General features: G+C 28.6%; 1 protein-coding gene across 1 annotated transcript; it reads right to left on the reverse strand.

The window, feature by feature from the left end:
- Window positions 1-3,818: 3,818 nt before the first annotated feature.
- Window positions 3,819-12,533, reverse strand: LOC110621783. The gene is made up of 6 exons (XM_021766086.2): window positions 12,145-12,533; window positions 11,160-11,252; window positions 10,207-10,440; window positions 9,706-9,808; window positions 6,887-7,116; window positions 3,819-4,405 (listed from the first exon to the last, which is right to left on the reverse strand). Exons 1-6 carry the CDS (start codon window positions 12,447-12,449, stop codon window positions 4,183-4,185), a joined length of 1,188 nt encoding a protein of 395 aa, XP_021621778.1. The 5' UTR covers window positions 12,450-12,533; the 3' UTR covers window positions 3,819-4,182.
- Between the last annotated feature and the right edge of the window lie 279 nt (window positions 12,534-12,812).

Genomic DNA, 12,812 nt, shown 5'->3' on the forward strand with positions numbered 1-12,812 from the left:
TAAAAAATTTAACAAAATTTTTAAATTAATTCAATTTTATTAATTTTTTCAATTTAAACTACATACCATTGATCCCTGCTTTCATGTATGCTTAAATTTTCTGTATTATTATTATTATTATTATTATTATTATTATTATAGCAAATACCATAAAAATCCATTGGTGATTTATATAGATATTTTAATATTAATAATTTAATCAAGAATTAAAATATTTATATAAATTTTATGTTAATTTAAAATCACAATTAAGAGTAGTGTATTTTTAATGATGTGAGAATACAACTTACTTTTTTTTATATTATATATAAAAGTACGAAGAACGGAAATATTAAAATTTTTTATAATATTTATATATTTTTTATTTATTTAAAGTAGTTTTTAATTATTTTATAATTAATAATTTTATTATATAAAATATATAATAATTTTATTATTTAAATTAATTTTATAGATAATTAAAAAAATCTTAAAAGATATATATAAAAATATAGTGATATTAAAATTTTTAAATAAAAATATAAATCAGATGATAATTTAAAGTATTAATGTTTTTTTGATCGATCAGATTAATTTTTTTAATTTAAAATTTATTATTAAGTAATATTTATTTTTTAAATTAATTTAAATTAAACCAATCATTATATACATAATTAATTAAATTTTGTTGAAACATAATTTTAAAAAATTATTGATATAATATAATTTCTTTAAAAATATTATGAAATTATATAGTGTAATTACGTATTTTATTTGATCGTAAAAGAAAATTATATTAGTTAAGTAATCTTTTTTAATATAATAATTATATTTATATTTATATTATATAAAAGTAAAACAGGAGGAAATTTGAGATTTTTCGAAATCTCTTTGAATTTTTAAATTATTTACAATATTATTTAATTTTAAAATAATAGATAATTTTATTATTTAAAATTTATTTTTTAAGATAGATAATAATTTTATCATTCAAATTATTTTTTGAATTATTTAAAAAAAAAACTCAAAAGATCTATAAAAAATGTAATAAGATTATAATTTTAAAATAGGGATATTTTTAAATTAGATAAAAGTCTAAAATTAAATTTCATTATTAAAATAGACAATATCTATTGTAAGATTTGATAAGCTTTTTATTACTTATCTTGTCATCATGCATGTATGCAAGTATATAAATGTAAGTATATAAATATTATTTTCCGTCAAAAATAAGTCATGAAATATTATTATAAAACAGTGCGACATGATACTATTAGTAGTTACAAGACAGCTCCACATAATAAGGATTGGATGAGTAAGAAAAGTGATTCAACTCGAGAAAGGAAAACCCAAATCTTAACACCCGATTTATTAGCAAAACTCGCTCTCTTCTCAATAGAACAATTCTTCGCACATGAATTACTATGGTCCCACGTATTCCTATTACACTTATAATCGCAGGATTATCAGTCTATCAACTAGTGATCATATCATCGCCAGATCATTAAAAATATTATATTTATTTTCATTTTCTTATAGTATAAAAGGAGAATGATCACATAGATAAAACTCTAAACAATTCATTGTATTTACTTTTTTTGGAATGAGTGTCATGAACATCCACTACCTCATATTCTCTTTTTTTTCATTTTAACTAATCATAACACAGTTCTATTCAGCCACGTCATCAATATGATCTCTGTAACATTATATATTATAGTAATATAATACAACTTCACCAATAATCACTGAATTTTAGTCATTATTTATTGTTATCACTAAACTTCAATTCGTTGCAGAAAAGTCATAAACATTTAAATATTTTTCTCAATTAGTCAATTTAGTCAAATACATATAGATTTTTTTAATGAGGTGTATGTGTGGCTTATTCTACATTACTTAAAATAATAATAAACAATTTTTTTTTCTTTTTTAGCTACTCTAATCTTTTAATCTCTAAAATTTTAAAATTTTCTCATTGGGATGCCCCCTAAAACCAAATATATTTTTACTTTATAGTTTATATATAAAAATACAAAACATTAATGGTATATATTTATTATTTTTAATTATATAATTATCTTATTAAAAAATAATAATTATAGATTAATTATTAAATTATATTTTATATAAATTTATTCATATATTTTTAATTAAAAAAATATTTAATTACTTTTATAAAAAAAATACTTACAACCTACTCACATAGATATGTAAAATAAATATAAAAGAAATGTTATATAACATATAACCATTACGTTTATATAAAAAATATTTAATTAATTTTTAATTATATAAAATGATAGAAGACTCACCTATTTATAATCGATCTAGTCTTTCATGATATTTAAATTACTGTAAAAAAAATGTTATATAACATATTCCCATTACGTTTATAATTGTGAAATCTCTTATCTACTAGTCAATACTAATTAAATTTTTAATAAATTCATTAACTGACTTTATTTTGTTATAGTATAAAAACAAAGTATTCACAGAATTTAAGGTACGCACTTTTACACTCTTCTTAAACTCAAATAATATCCTTACGCTTATTTTTTTTTACTCGAATGTCGAAGGGGCTATCCATAACGCCAACTATTTCACTTTCCACTTTCTTTTTGGTGCAGAGTGACATATCACTTACTGTTTCTTTTCGCCCACATTAAATATATAATAATTATTATATGATTTTTTATTAAATTAATAAAAATGATAAAATTTTTTAATGTGACACTAAAAATATTAAAAGAAGAAAAATATAATAAATAAAATTAACTTTATTTAGATTATGAGCTCGCTCTTTCTCTCTTAATCTCTTTCATTTCCATTGTATTTTTTGACGATGCAGTTGATAAATAAGTCATTGAAACATTGTCATCCTTATATTCACTTCATCAAAACAATGGTTTTTATATTTCTGAGTTTCTTCATAGCCTATCAATCTCCTTCTCCATTTTTCCCTCTTTATCAAACTCTCAATCTCCCATATAAAATTGATGGATTGCATCTTCTAGCTAGTGCAACATCCTCTCATCTTTATCCTCGCTGCTATCTTATTAGTCATAGTCATGGAGCATAATTCTTCTTCATATAACCTTAGGTTATAAGCCTTCGCTTTTGTAAGCGCCTTCACCTCTCTTCTCACAAATTTGATGATGTTCATTATACTCTATTCTCTTTACCATTGTCGTTTCAGTCACTTGTCGCAATCTCCATTACCCACATTGTAAAGGATATCAACTCTCTTAATCTACTTATCAAATTTTCATATCCAAAAATTCATATGCTTAGACAAAAATGATATTTCTTTAACTTGTTGAATTCTGATTGATCTATATTTCATACAATTTATTAGATATTAATTATAGTAAAATTATTGAATTTTTTGTGAATGTTTTTTTCTTTACCTTAATTTTTATTAATTAAATAAAGTCTTGAAAATTTGCAATACATAATAAAAACCACATAGTTAAAAAGATATAGCAGCAAAAGCAGTTGAAATTATTATTTTATTAATTGAAAGAATCATTCTTGTTATTATAGAAAGTGGTTTGTTATTATAGAAAGGGAAACAATAACCGAAAAAAAGGAAATCAATTAGTTATTCATCAAAATTTTATTTATTCAATAACCAGAATTAGACGAGGTTTTCTAAGTGTATTAAAATACAAGGGCAAGTAGAACTAGTCAAATTGTCATACCAAGTGGAATCTAACACTCATATTTCTTGGCACAGAAAAATCCATGCATTTAACTCCATTGATTGAAAGAATTTGCTTACCTTAATATAATAAATACAAAAAAAGAAAAAAAAAAAAAAAAAAAAAGGAAGAGAAGATTCAAAATGATAGTTTCCATTCATATTCATTCACCAGCAGCTATTACATTGAGATCAAGAAGTGCCTCTTTCTCCAGAAAACTTCTCTGTAGTAATAATAACCAATTTACTTGAAAACAAAAACAGGTAAGACCTGGGTTTCATTTCACATAGAAATTTACATTGGCACAACCAGCAAGCCTCTCTTTGTACATCTCATGATACGCGATCTGTCGACGCTACAAAGATTCTGATATGCAACTCAAATGCACACGTTACCATGAAATCGGAGAATGACCAGACAGGCTAGTATAGTATAGCATTCATTGAGAGGAATAATGGTCTAACATGGAGGAAAGAAAGAGTGATGGACTATACTGTGATCATCTTCTCCATTCATCCATTGTATAAACTGGTATTTGCCAGTTCTTCGTGTTCTTCTTAGGGTCATCAGTAAGGCTGAGATCCATATCATCTTCCTTGAATGTTTTAATGAATGTTGTGGCACCCATCAGTATAAGCCTCTCAACCATGAATAATTGGTAATTGTTCTTAATCAAGGGATCCAAGATCCTGCTATAATTGGATGAATATGCCAATTTATATCTGCAATTCAAGTTGACAAAATATCAAATCAGTTTCTTTATCATAACAAAATACAACTCCAAAAAGAAGAGAGAGTAGAGCCCAAAGTGACAAAAAGATCATCAGAACTTCATTAATACCAGTGTATCATCCTTATACGCAAACCAAATTAGCTATTAAAGTTAGTAGGTGAACAGATTTCCCAGAAACTCTGACCAGGTAATTGTGGGGTTGCATGCAGACTCATCATGCTCAGTTTTCATCAGTTCCTGCCCAATCAGGAACCCAGTAATTATTATTTATTAGTATGTTGAACTTTCCGCATCAGGGATTTTAATTGGATAGAGAACTTGAACTCCATATCCCCAGTTCTGATAAAAGCGTTAGATCTTTACTTGTATAGGATCTGCCTTTCACAGAATCACAACTAGACAGAATCTACTGTGTGATGGGGGTTCGGGTGGGGAGGAATTAATAGGTAGTAGGGGAAGATACTTGGAGGTGGATTATTTTATACTTCTACTTTTGAGAGATGCGGAATTCACAGAAAACAGTATGGAAACTTGATATATACATAAACCCAGTAACACCTTAATAATATAAATTAGGATGAAGGATGAGTACTGAGAGTCTGGGACTGCTCAACTCATTGCTAAATCTGCAAAGTGTCGCAGCCTCTAATTCCCCTAAAATTGAAACTCTGGTTGAATGAATATTTGTATAACTACTATTTCAGCCTAAAGGCCATTGCCAGGTGCACACTTCACATACTACAAAATATTGTTGGGGTGTACATGTACAGAGAAGAGAGGAAGAGAGGGAAAGTGAGATACAACAATACCTGCCTTGATTTTTAAATATGAGAAGAACTTCTATGAAATTATATTTCTGATATTAAAGGAGTCCCATATATACTAATGTAATTTGTTTTGCCTAATAAACCTCATAATGTCTGCATGGCATCTTTAAGTTGAGCTTGTACTTAATTTAGCACCTTCTCAGGGAGGTACTGGAGTTGAGGCTTACTAGAGATTTACAGCTAGCTGAGGACCCAAGAGGAGGAGCTCCACCGCCAGGTGCACAATTCTGGGTGATGGTATTGGCATTTTTATTATTGGGGAGATTATATAAATCCTCCTTTCAATAGTGGATGCAGGCAAACTTGCTGAACAATATAAAATCCTTCTGTTCACTTTTCTCTCTCTATTTTCTAGTGCATGTGTGTGTGTGGTCAAGGGTATTTTGCTGACAGGCACAAGCATATAGGTGACAACAGGGGATGACCAAATGGCATAATGCAATTGATTGAAGTAGAAAACAAAAAATTTTGATATCTCTATGGAAGCAAACTCACTTCAGTACATAAAGAATTACAAGTCCATTAATCCCAAGCAATAGTGTGAATAAGATTGTTACAGCTCTTGTTTTGACTGGATTAATGACAAAAAATTAAGATCAACAACAAAAAAAAAAATACTTCACATGCCTAAATTAGAGAACACTTATGCATCCCAGTTGCCAAATTCCCCTTTTTCTTTTTTGGTGAGAAAGTTGGCCAAATTCCCAACATGAATATATTAGTTTTCAGTTAATGAGCATCATCCATGGACTTCCTACAAGGAGTTTACCAGTGTATATCTACTCAGGGCATTGATTTTGCAGGGATACGTTATGATTTGTATTTGATAATAAATGTAGCCATTTGAGAAAAAAAAATATGTATATCAATTTCTAAAATGTATCTAACATGTAGTGATTGCTCCTAGATAGTAGATACACTTTGGGAACATTTTAAAAGTAGCACACAAAAATTTAATGGAAAAGCAAAGAAAAGTCATTACAAGTACAAAATTTTAAAAAAAGATTGTGACTTGGCTTATGCACTTGCATTCCTCCTTTCATCTAGTTTTTCATCATGCAATGCAGAACAAAATGAACTTTCAGTTCTTTAATTCCAGGCATTAAGTTAAACACGTTTATACTTGGTCACTAATTTAAAGTGTTCAGAAAAGCATGACAAAGGGATCCATCAATCTGACCACAACTCGTGGAGAATCAGATCTTTCCAACAGACCACCACTAGTTAAACATTGTATAGTTTAGTTCAATTTAGGTTACAGAGATTTGTGCGCTCAACTTCTTTACATATAAGCAGATCAGCATTCTTAAGGAGTTTCAAACTCTCATTCAAATTTATTAGCAATGATTTTAACATGCAAAATTTAACTACAGTCTGATCTTTGCCACATCAAACAATTATAAGTTGCAATGAGTATGTAAATGACAAAAAGTTAAACCAAGTTTCTAACTACACATTTATTTCTTTTGTTACAGTTTAATGTTATGTTTCAGATATTCCTCCACGTCATATATCAAGCTTATGTATCCATATCCCATATTTGTGCTTCAATGGTAAGAGATAATTGATTTACATTCAAAATATACATTGACAATAGTGCAAGTACTAAACCAGGCATATCTTATACAAGTTTGAGATGTTACCGGGCAGAGAGAAGTGAAAAAAATTCCGGTTTCTTCTCATTTGAAGCAATAAAAAGAGTTCGTCCAGGTGGGACCCACTTTTCAATCCTATGAAGTATAAACTCTGGGCGAGTATCCCTGTCCAGGTGAGGATGTAGGCTCCGCGCAACACCAAACCTATCCTTTCTAGTTTTTATTTTATCACCGCGACGAACATGAATAGCATCATAATCACCGAGATGTGCCTTAATCTGCACAAGGAAATAACCAAAAAAAAAACAAGTGCTTTTGAATCAATGAAAGTGTACTCTGGGAAGCTTTTCAACCAACAGTTTGCAGAGCAAGTGAAACAATGCAAAGCAAAAGGTACTTGAATCAATTGGCAGAAACTTGATTGGAAACAACACATTTCCTCTTCTAAATTGAGATTCAACCATAAACTTTAAATATATGACTGTCAGTAAACAAGCAAAACTAACTCACAGAATGAACTATTACTTTCTAGATATAACAACACCTTAACCTAACCATTACTAGTTATTACATCCTGAATTATTAACTGAAGCTATGAAGCATTTAATTTGAGAAATGCATGCCAAATTTCGCAAGTTGAGTATCCTGAAAATACTTCAGAATGGTTACTAGGTTACTTTGCCAACCACTAAAAAATTTGGACAAATCTACTCCATTACCACCATTGCCTTCATCAAAAGCATTATCATGTAAAGGATCCCTACAAATAACAAAACATATCCTGAGACCTATTCAACTATTAATTGTAAAAACTGTAAATTTCAGAGCTAATTTTACTCATCGTCCCTCAACTTATATGGCTATATCAGTAATATCCCTTACCTTCGATTTGTATCATAAAACTCTCTAAATTTTAATTTGAATATCATTAAAGTCCCTATGATAGCACTTGGTCAAATTATGTATAAATTTCGCTCACTATCCCTAAATTTAGATGAATGGTCACAATGGTACCTCAACTTTAATTTGCATAATACAAATTTTTTAAATTTCAATTCAATTCATTTTCCTTTAAAATTTTTATAAAAATATTCATAATAAATTTTAAACTATAATTATGTAATTTTGTTTGAGAAATTATAGTCAGATTAAAATTTAAATTTTTATTTACTTATTTATTTTCTATTTACTTGAGTTTATAATTAACTTAAAATTTTATAATTTTGTCTTGGGATGGTATTATATATTTTTCTATTTTTTAATTTTATACATATTATTTTAATATAAAAAAATTTATTTTACTTTATTCTAATTACATATAAATACTATTTAATGGTTGATTTTCCATTTTTTTTATTTATATAATATACTATGGTCTATGGTTAATAAAATCTAACATCAAGGCCAATTTATATAATATCAATCTATGTAAATCTAATGAAAATAAAGATAGAATTCCTTTACATTAAAATAACATCTATAAAATTAAAAAATAAAAAATATATAATACAATCCTAAAATCAAATTATAAAATTTTAAGTTAGTTATAAACTCAAATAAATAGAAAACAAATAAATACAAATTTTAATTTTAATCAAATAACATCTACAAAATTAAAAAATATAAAATATACAATACCATCATAAATTCAAATTGTAAAAGGTAAAGTTAGTTATAAACTCAAATAAATAGAAAATAAATAAATATAAATTGTAATTTTGGTCTTATTATAAAATTTTGAAATAAAAAATTACATTATTATGATTTATAATTTATTATGAATATTTTTATAAAAATTTTAAAGAAAATTACGTTAGAAATTTTAAAATTTTTGTTATACAAATTAAAGTTGAGGGATAATTGTGATATATTCTTCTAAATTTAAGAATGGTGAGTGAAATTTAGACTTTGATTGACGTGTAAACCTATAATAGCAAGTTACAAGAATTTTAATGATAATAAAATTAAAGTTTAGAGAGTTTTATGATACAAATTGAAGTTAAGGAATATTACTGATACAAAACCTAAAACCTAAATTGAGGGACGATGAATGAAATTAACTCGTAAATTTCACGAACTATCTATCGTCCATAAACAACAACATGAGACAACATCAGCTAGCAGATCCACCAAATAAGCTAGAAGGTGATTTAGGAAAGCATTGACAGCTCTCATATGACAACAAGCAATTGAATTAATACAGTCAACTTTTGTTCAAAAACATTGTGTTGTAGGGATTTAGAACTAGAAGAAAGGAACAATGGATTATGGTTCCCTTGAGGCATTTCTGGTTCAGGAAAAGGTGGTTTAGATAATGAAGATTAGGAGATCTGAATTTTGGGATTTTGAGGCTTGATGAGGATTATAAGATCTATGGGACATTAGAAGCAACAAATGTGCAAAGTATTCAAATAGATACGCAAAAATCGAAGCATATAAAAAAAATCAGATGGTTGAAACCACAATAGAGATAGTTATATGTCTTCAAATGCAAATTTTACATACCTAATATTTCATTTTCTAATGACCAATTTATGGTTACAAATGCTCTAGTTTTGATATATGAATAAAACTACAAGTTTTGGGGCATGTATGTGTAATTCCCAACATATCTCAAGTTAAGGCCATATCATGCAACAGCCTGGAGAATTTCCATTAGATAATTTTTACACTTCAAAAGTTCACCTCACGAACCATGTTTCGTGTACCACTAGGGTTTGGGAGAAAGCAATAACAGGGTTACATAGCTTCCTACACCTGTTTTATTTTGTTCGACTTTTTCTCTTGTCACTTCTTCTTACACCTGCTTAAACCAGAAATTTATTTATATGGTAATAAAAAGGGTTGACATATCAAATGTTACAGACCTTCTCTGCTGCGTCTCTTAATTTCTCTGATGCCATTGAAGGAAGAAATGAATATGACAATAATATAGCACTGCGGTTGTTTCGGTCCTTGCACTCCATGAACCTGAATGACCACCATGATTAATAGCTGTATAGAAACTTGCAGGAATCAAACATTCTCAACCTGGATAGTATGGAAAATTATTTTATAAAAAATAAGCACATCAACAAGAATAATATTGCATAATCCCTTCTCTGATGGAGATTTTGTATTGTCATCACAACTTGACACCAGCTTATTAGAATGGTTTAGTACCAGTTTCTGAAAGAATACTAAGTGATCTATGATGAACTACAACCAAGTGATTTTTCTTTAAACTCTAATAAAAATTAACATGCCAATATTCTTCCTCATGATTCCTCCCAATTCCCAAATGAATCATAATCCTGTATTCCAATTAATGCTTTTTCATCCCATTTTTGACATGAAAAAGAAAGAAGCTAAAACGATAATTAACTTACCATGAAAGAGGGCTTGCTGTCCTATTAATGAGCAAGATATTTGAGTAGTGACTTTTCTCTTTGAGATCAACCCGACTAACTCCTTCAACATGGGCAACTCCTCTATCTCCCAATTTCATACTTGTTGACAATACATGATGCCAAACTTTTGAATTGTCCAAAATTACAGGTATAGTTTCAGATATGAGGTCAATATCATACAAAGAGTCCATGTAACAAAAGCTTGCAGCCCATCTACCAAATAAAATGAGCAAGTTCAGGTGATACATTTGACCTTTTTATTGATTATATGTGTATATATCAACAAATGACAAAGCAAACCCGTTCTAAACTCTGAAGTTCAATCTGTCCTTTCATATGGATTCAAAGACAAGAAATGAAAGAACTGTGTTCAAAAACAAAGATTATGAAGGGTGATGTTATTCCTAAAGTCAAAGTTCTTGGTACAAAAATGCATTCCACACTGTGCAAGATTGGTTTTAGCGCTCTAGGTCCTTAGTGTTTTTCTGAAAAAATTACTATTTAGTCCCTATATTATGGAGAAACTCACTAGTTAGTCCCTCAATTTTGCAAAATATATTAAATGTCTCTAACGTTTTAAAAAATTTACTAATTTGTCCTTCCATTAATTTTAGCCATTAAGTGTTACAAAAAAATCTAAAATACCCTTAATATGAAAAGACAAATCAGTAGACTTTTTATAAAACTGAAGGACCAAGTAATAAGTTTTTTCAAATTATAGGAACTAAATAGTAAAAGACTTAACAGTTAAAATTAACAAAAACGACTAACTAGTAAATTTCTTAAAAAGTCAGGGATGTTTTAATATATTTTTCAAAATCGAGAAACAAAGTTTCCTTACAATATAGGGACTAAATAGTAAATTTCCCTTATTTTTTAATAGCAATTTTTTTATTTTGAGAAACTCCATGAAAGAGTTTTCAAGAACATACATTTCCTCAGAACTTGCATTGTTAGAATGATGAAGGATCCCCTTCTTATTGTGTATTGGATTTATACACATAGTGGAAGGCATCACAAAAGTCCTGCAGCAAGATAATAAAAATTGAAAGAAAAATGTCAGATTAGAGATATCTATATGGCTGATCAAATGGGAATAAGGTTTATGAGTTGAATTTATTGACAAAGAGAATATAAAAGCACTCAGTAATATATTGACGTGTTGAATTTGTATAGGATCCTGTAGAGATGGAATACCTTAACACTATCAATTAAGCATTCAGATGCACAAGTATGCCATCTATACCAAGTTATCAAACATGACGATGGAGAATATAGAGCATTTATTGCATCGAGATCCAACTATATTTGTCTTACTTTCAATTTGAATAGGGTAAAACCCGATAATTAAAAAACCTTAAGCACAGAGCTGAGGCAAGAAAAAACCCATTTTACTAAAAGGAATACATTTATTTATCATAATAGAATACCAGAATCGGTAGTTTTTAACTCCCACATAAGCGTTAGTGCGATTAACTATGAAAAACCATACTAATTTTCCATTTTGCTCTTAAGACATTCTGCCTAAAAAGAAAATCTGAATCTCATAGTTTGCTCATATTATTTCCCATAAAATGATCTAGAAGGTCAACAGTTGCAAGGAACTCAATTTCCAAATTCAAGTTCTTCAGATCCCAAAAGTTAAATATGTTAAACATACAACAAACAAAAAAATATTATCCTACATTTTCCCAGTAATTAAACTAATTGCCAATGAGAATAATAGATCCAAAATTTACACATTCTAGTGAGGCAGTAATACAGAAGTAAGTGCAAGAAGAACTCTTTAACAATTCCATATCTCACTTCCCACGTTCGCCAGCATCCAAAACAGAGCATAGAATCCAAATCCACCAAATCAAAAAAAACACCCAACAACGCAAAGTCACAAAATTTAAACAATGCATGTAAAATTACCTATTCAAAAACATTGCTTCTTCAAGGGCACACCTGAGGCTGGATTCCTGGTGACCCAAACCCTCACAGGACTCACAGTGCTTGCCAGGGCAGTCAATTTTGCTGCCCCAGTACAAGTACTTGTCATGGAGAGAATGCAGCCTCGGGGGTTTCCTATATCTCAATGAGTTCTTTTTGGAGGAGAAAGAAAACCCATCTGTGGAAAACAGAAACAACAATGTAATTGCAGATATGCAGATCAAAAGAGTGTAGAATGGGGACCTGGGCTTTGGCTTCAGCCTTATGGGTTTGGAAATTGTTGCCATAAGAGTGCGAGGGAGAGAAAGGTGGAAGAAAATCGAACGAGGGCAAAGAGTTTCATGATTTTATTCTTTTCTTAATAAAAACTGGATGGAAGGAAGGGGGAGGAGGAGGGCTGCAATTGCCGGGCCGGGGACGGATCGGATCGGGTAAAATGCACCGATGATATTTTGCATGTAAAACCATTAAACATATTTCTACATCTAAATTTTATTAAAAAAAATTATGACACTTTAAAATTTTATTTAAAATTTTTTATAATATTTTAAATTTTAAAAATATATTATAATATATCTAATTATTTCATAATTACAATAATTTTATAATTTTAAGACAATTAAGTAGTACAAATTATAAATGCATTCATA

The sequence above is a fragment of the Manihot esculenta genome, chromosome 8 (assembly GCF_001659605.2).
Source record: "Manihot esculenta cultivar AM560-2 chromosome 8, M.esculenta_v8, whole genome shotgun sequence".
NCBI lineage: Eukaryota > Viridiplantae > Streptophyta > Magnoliopsida > Malpighiales > Euphorbiaceae > Manihot > Manihot esculenta.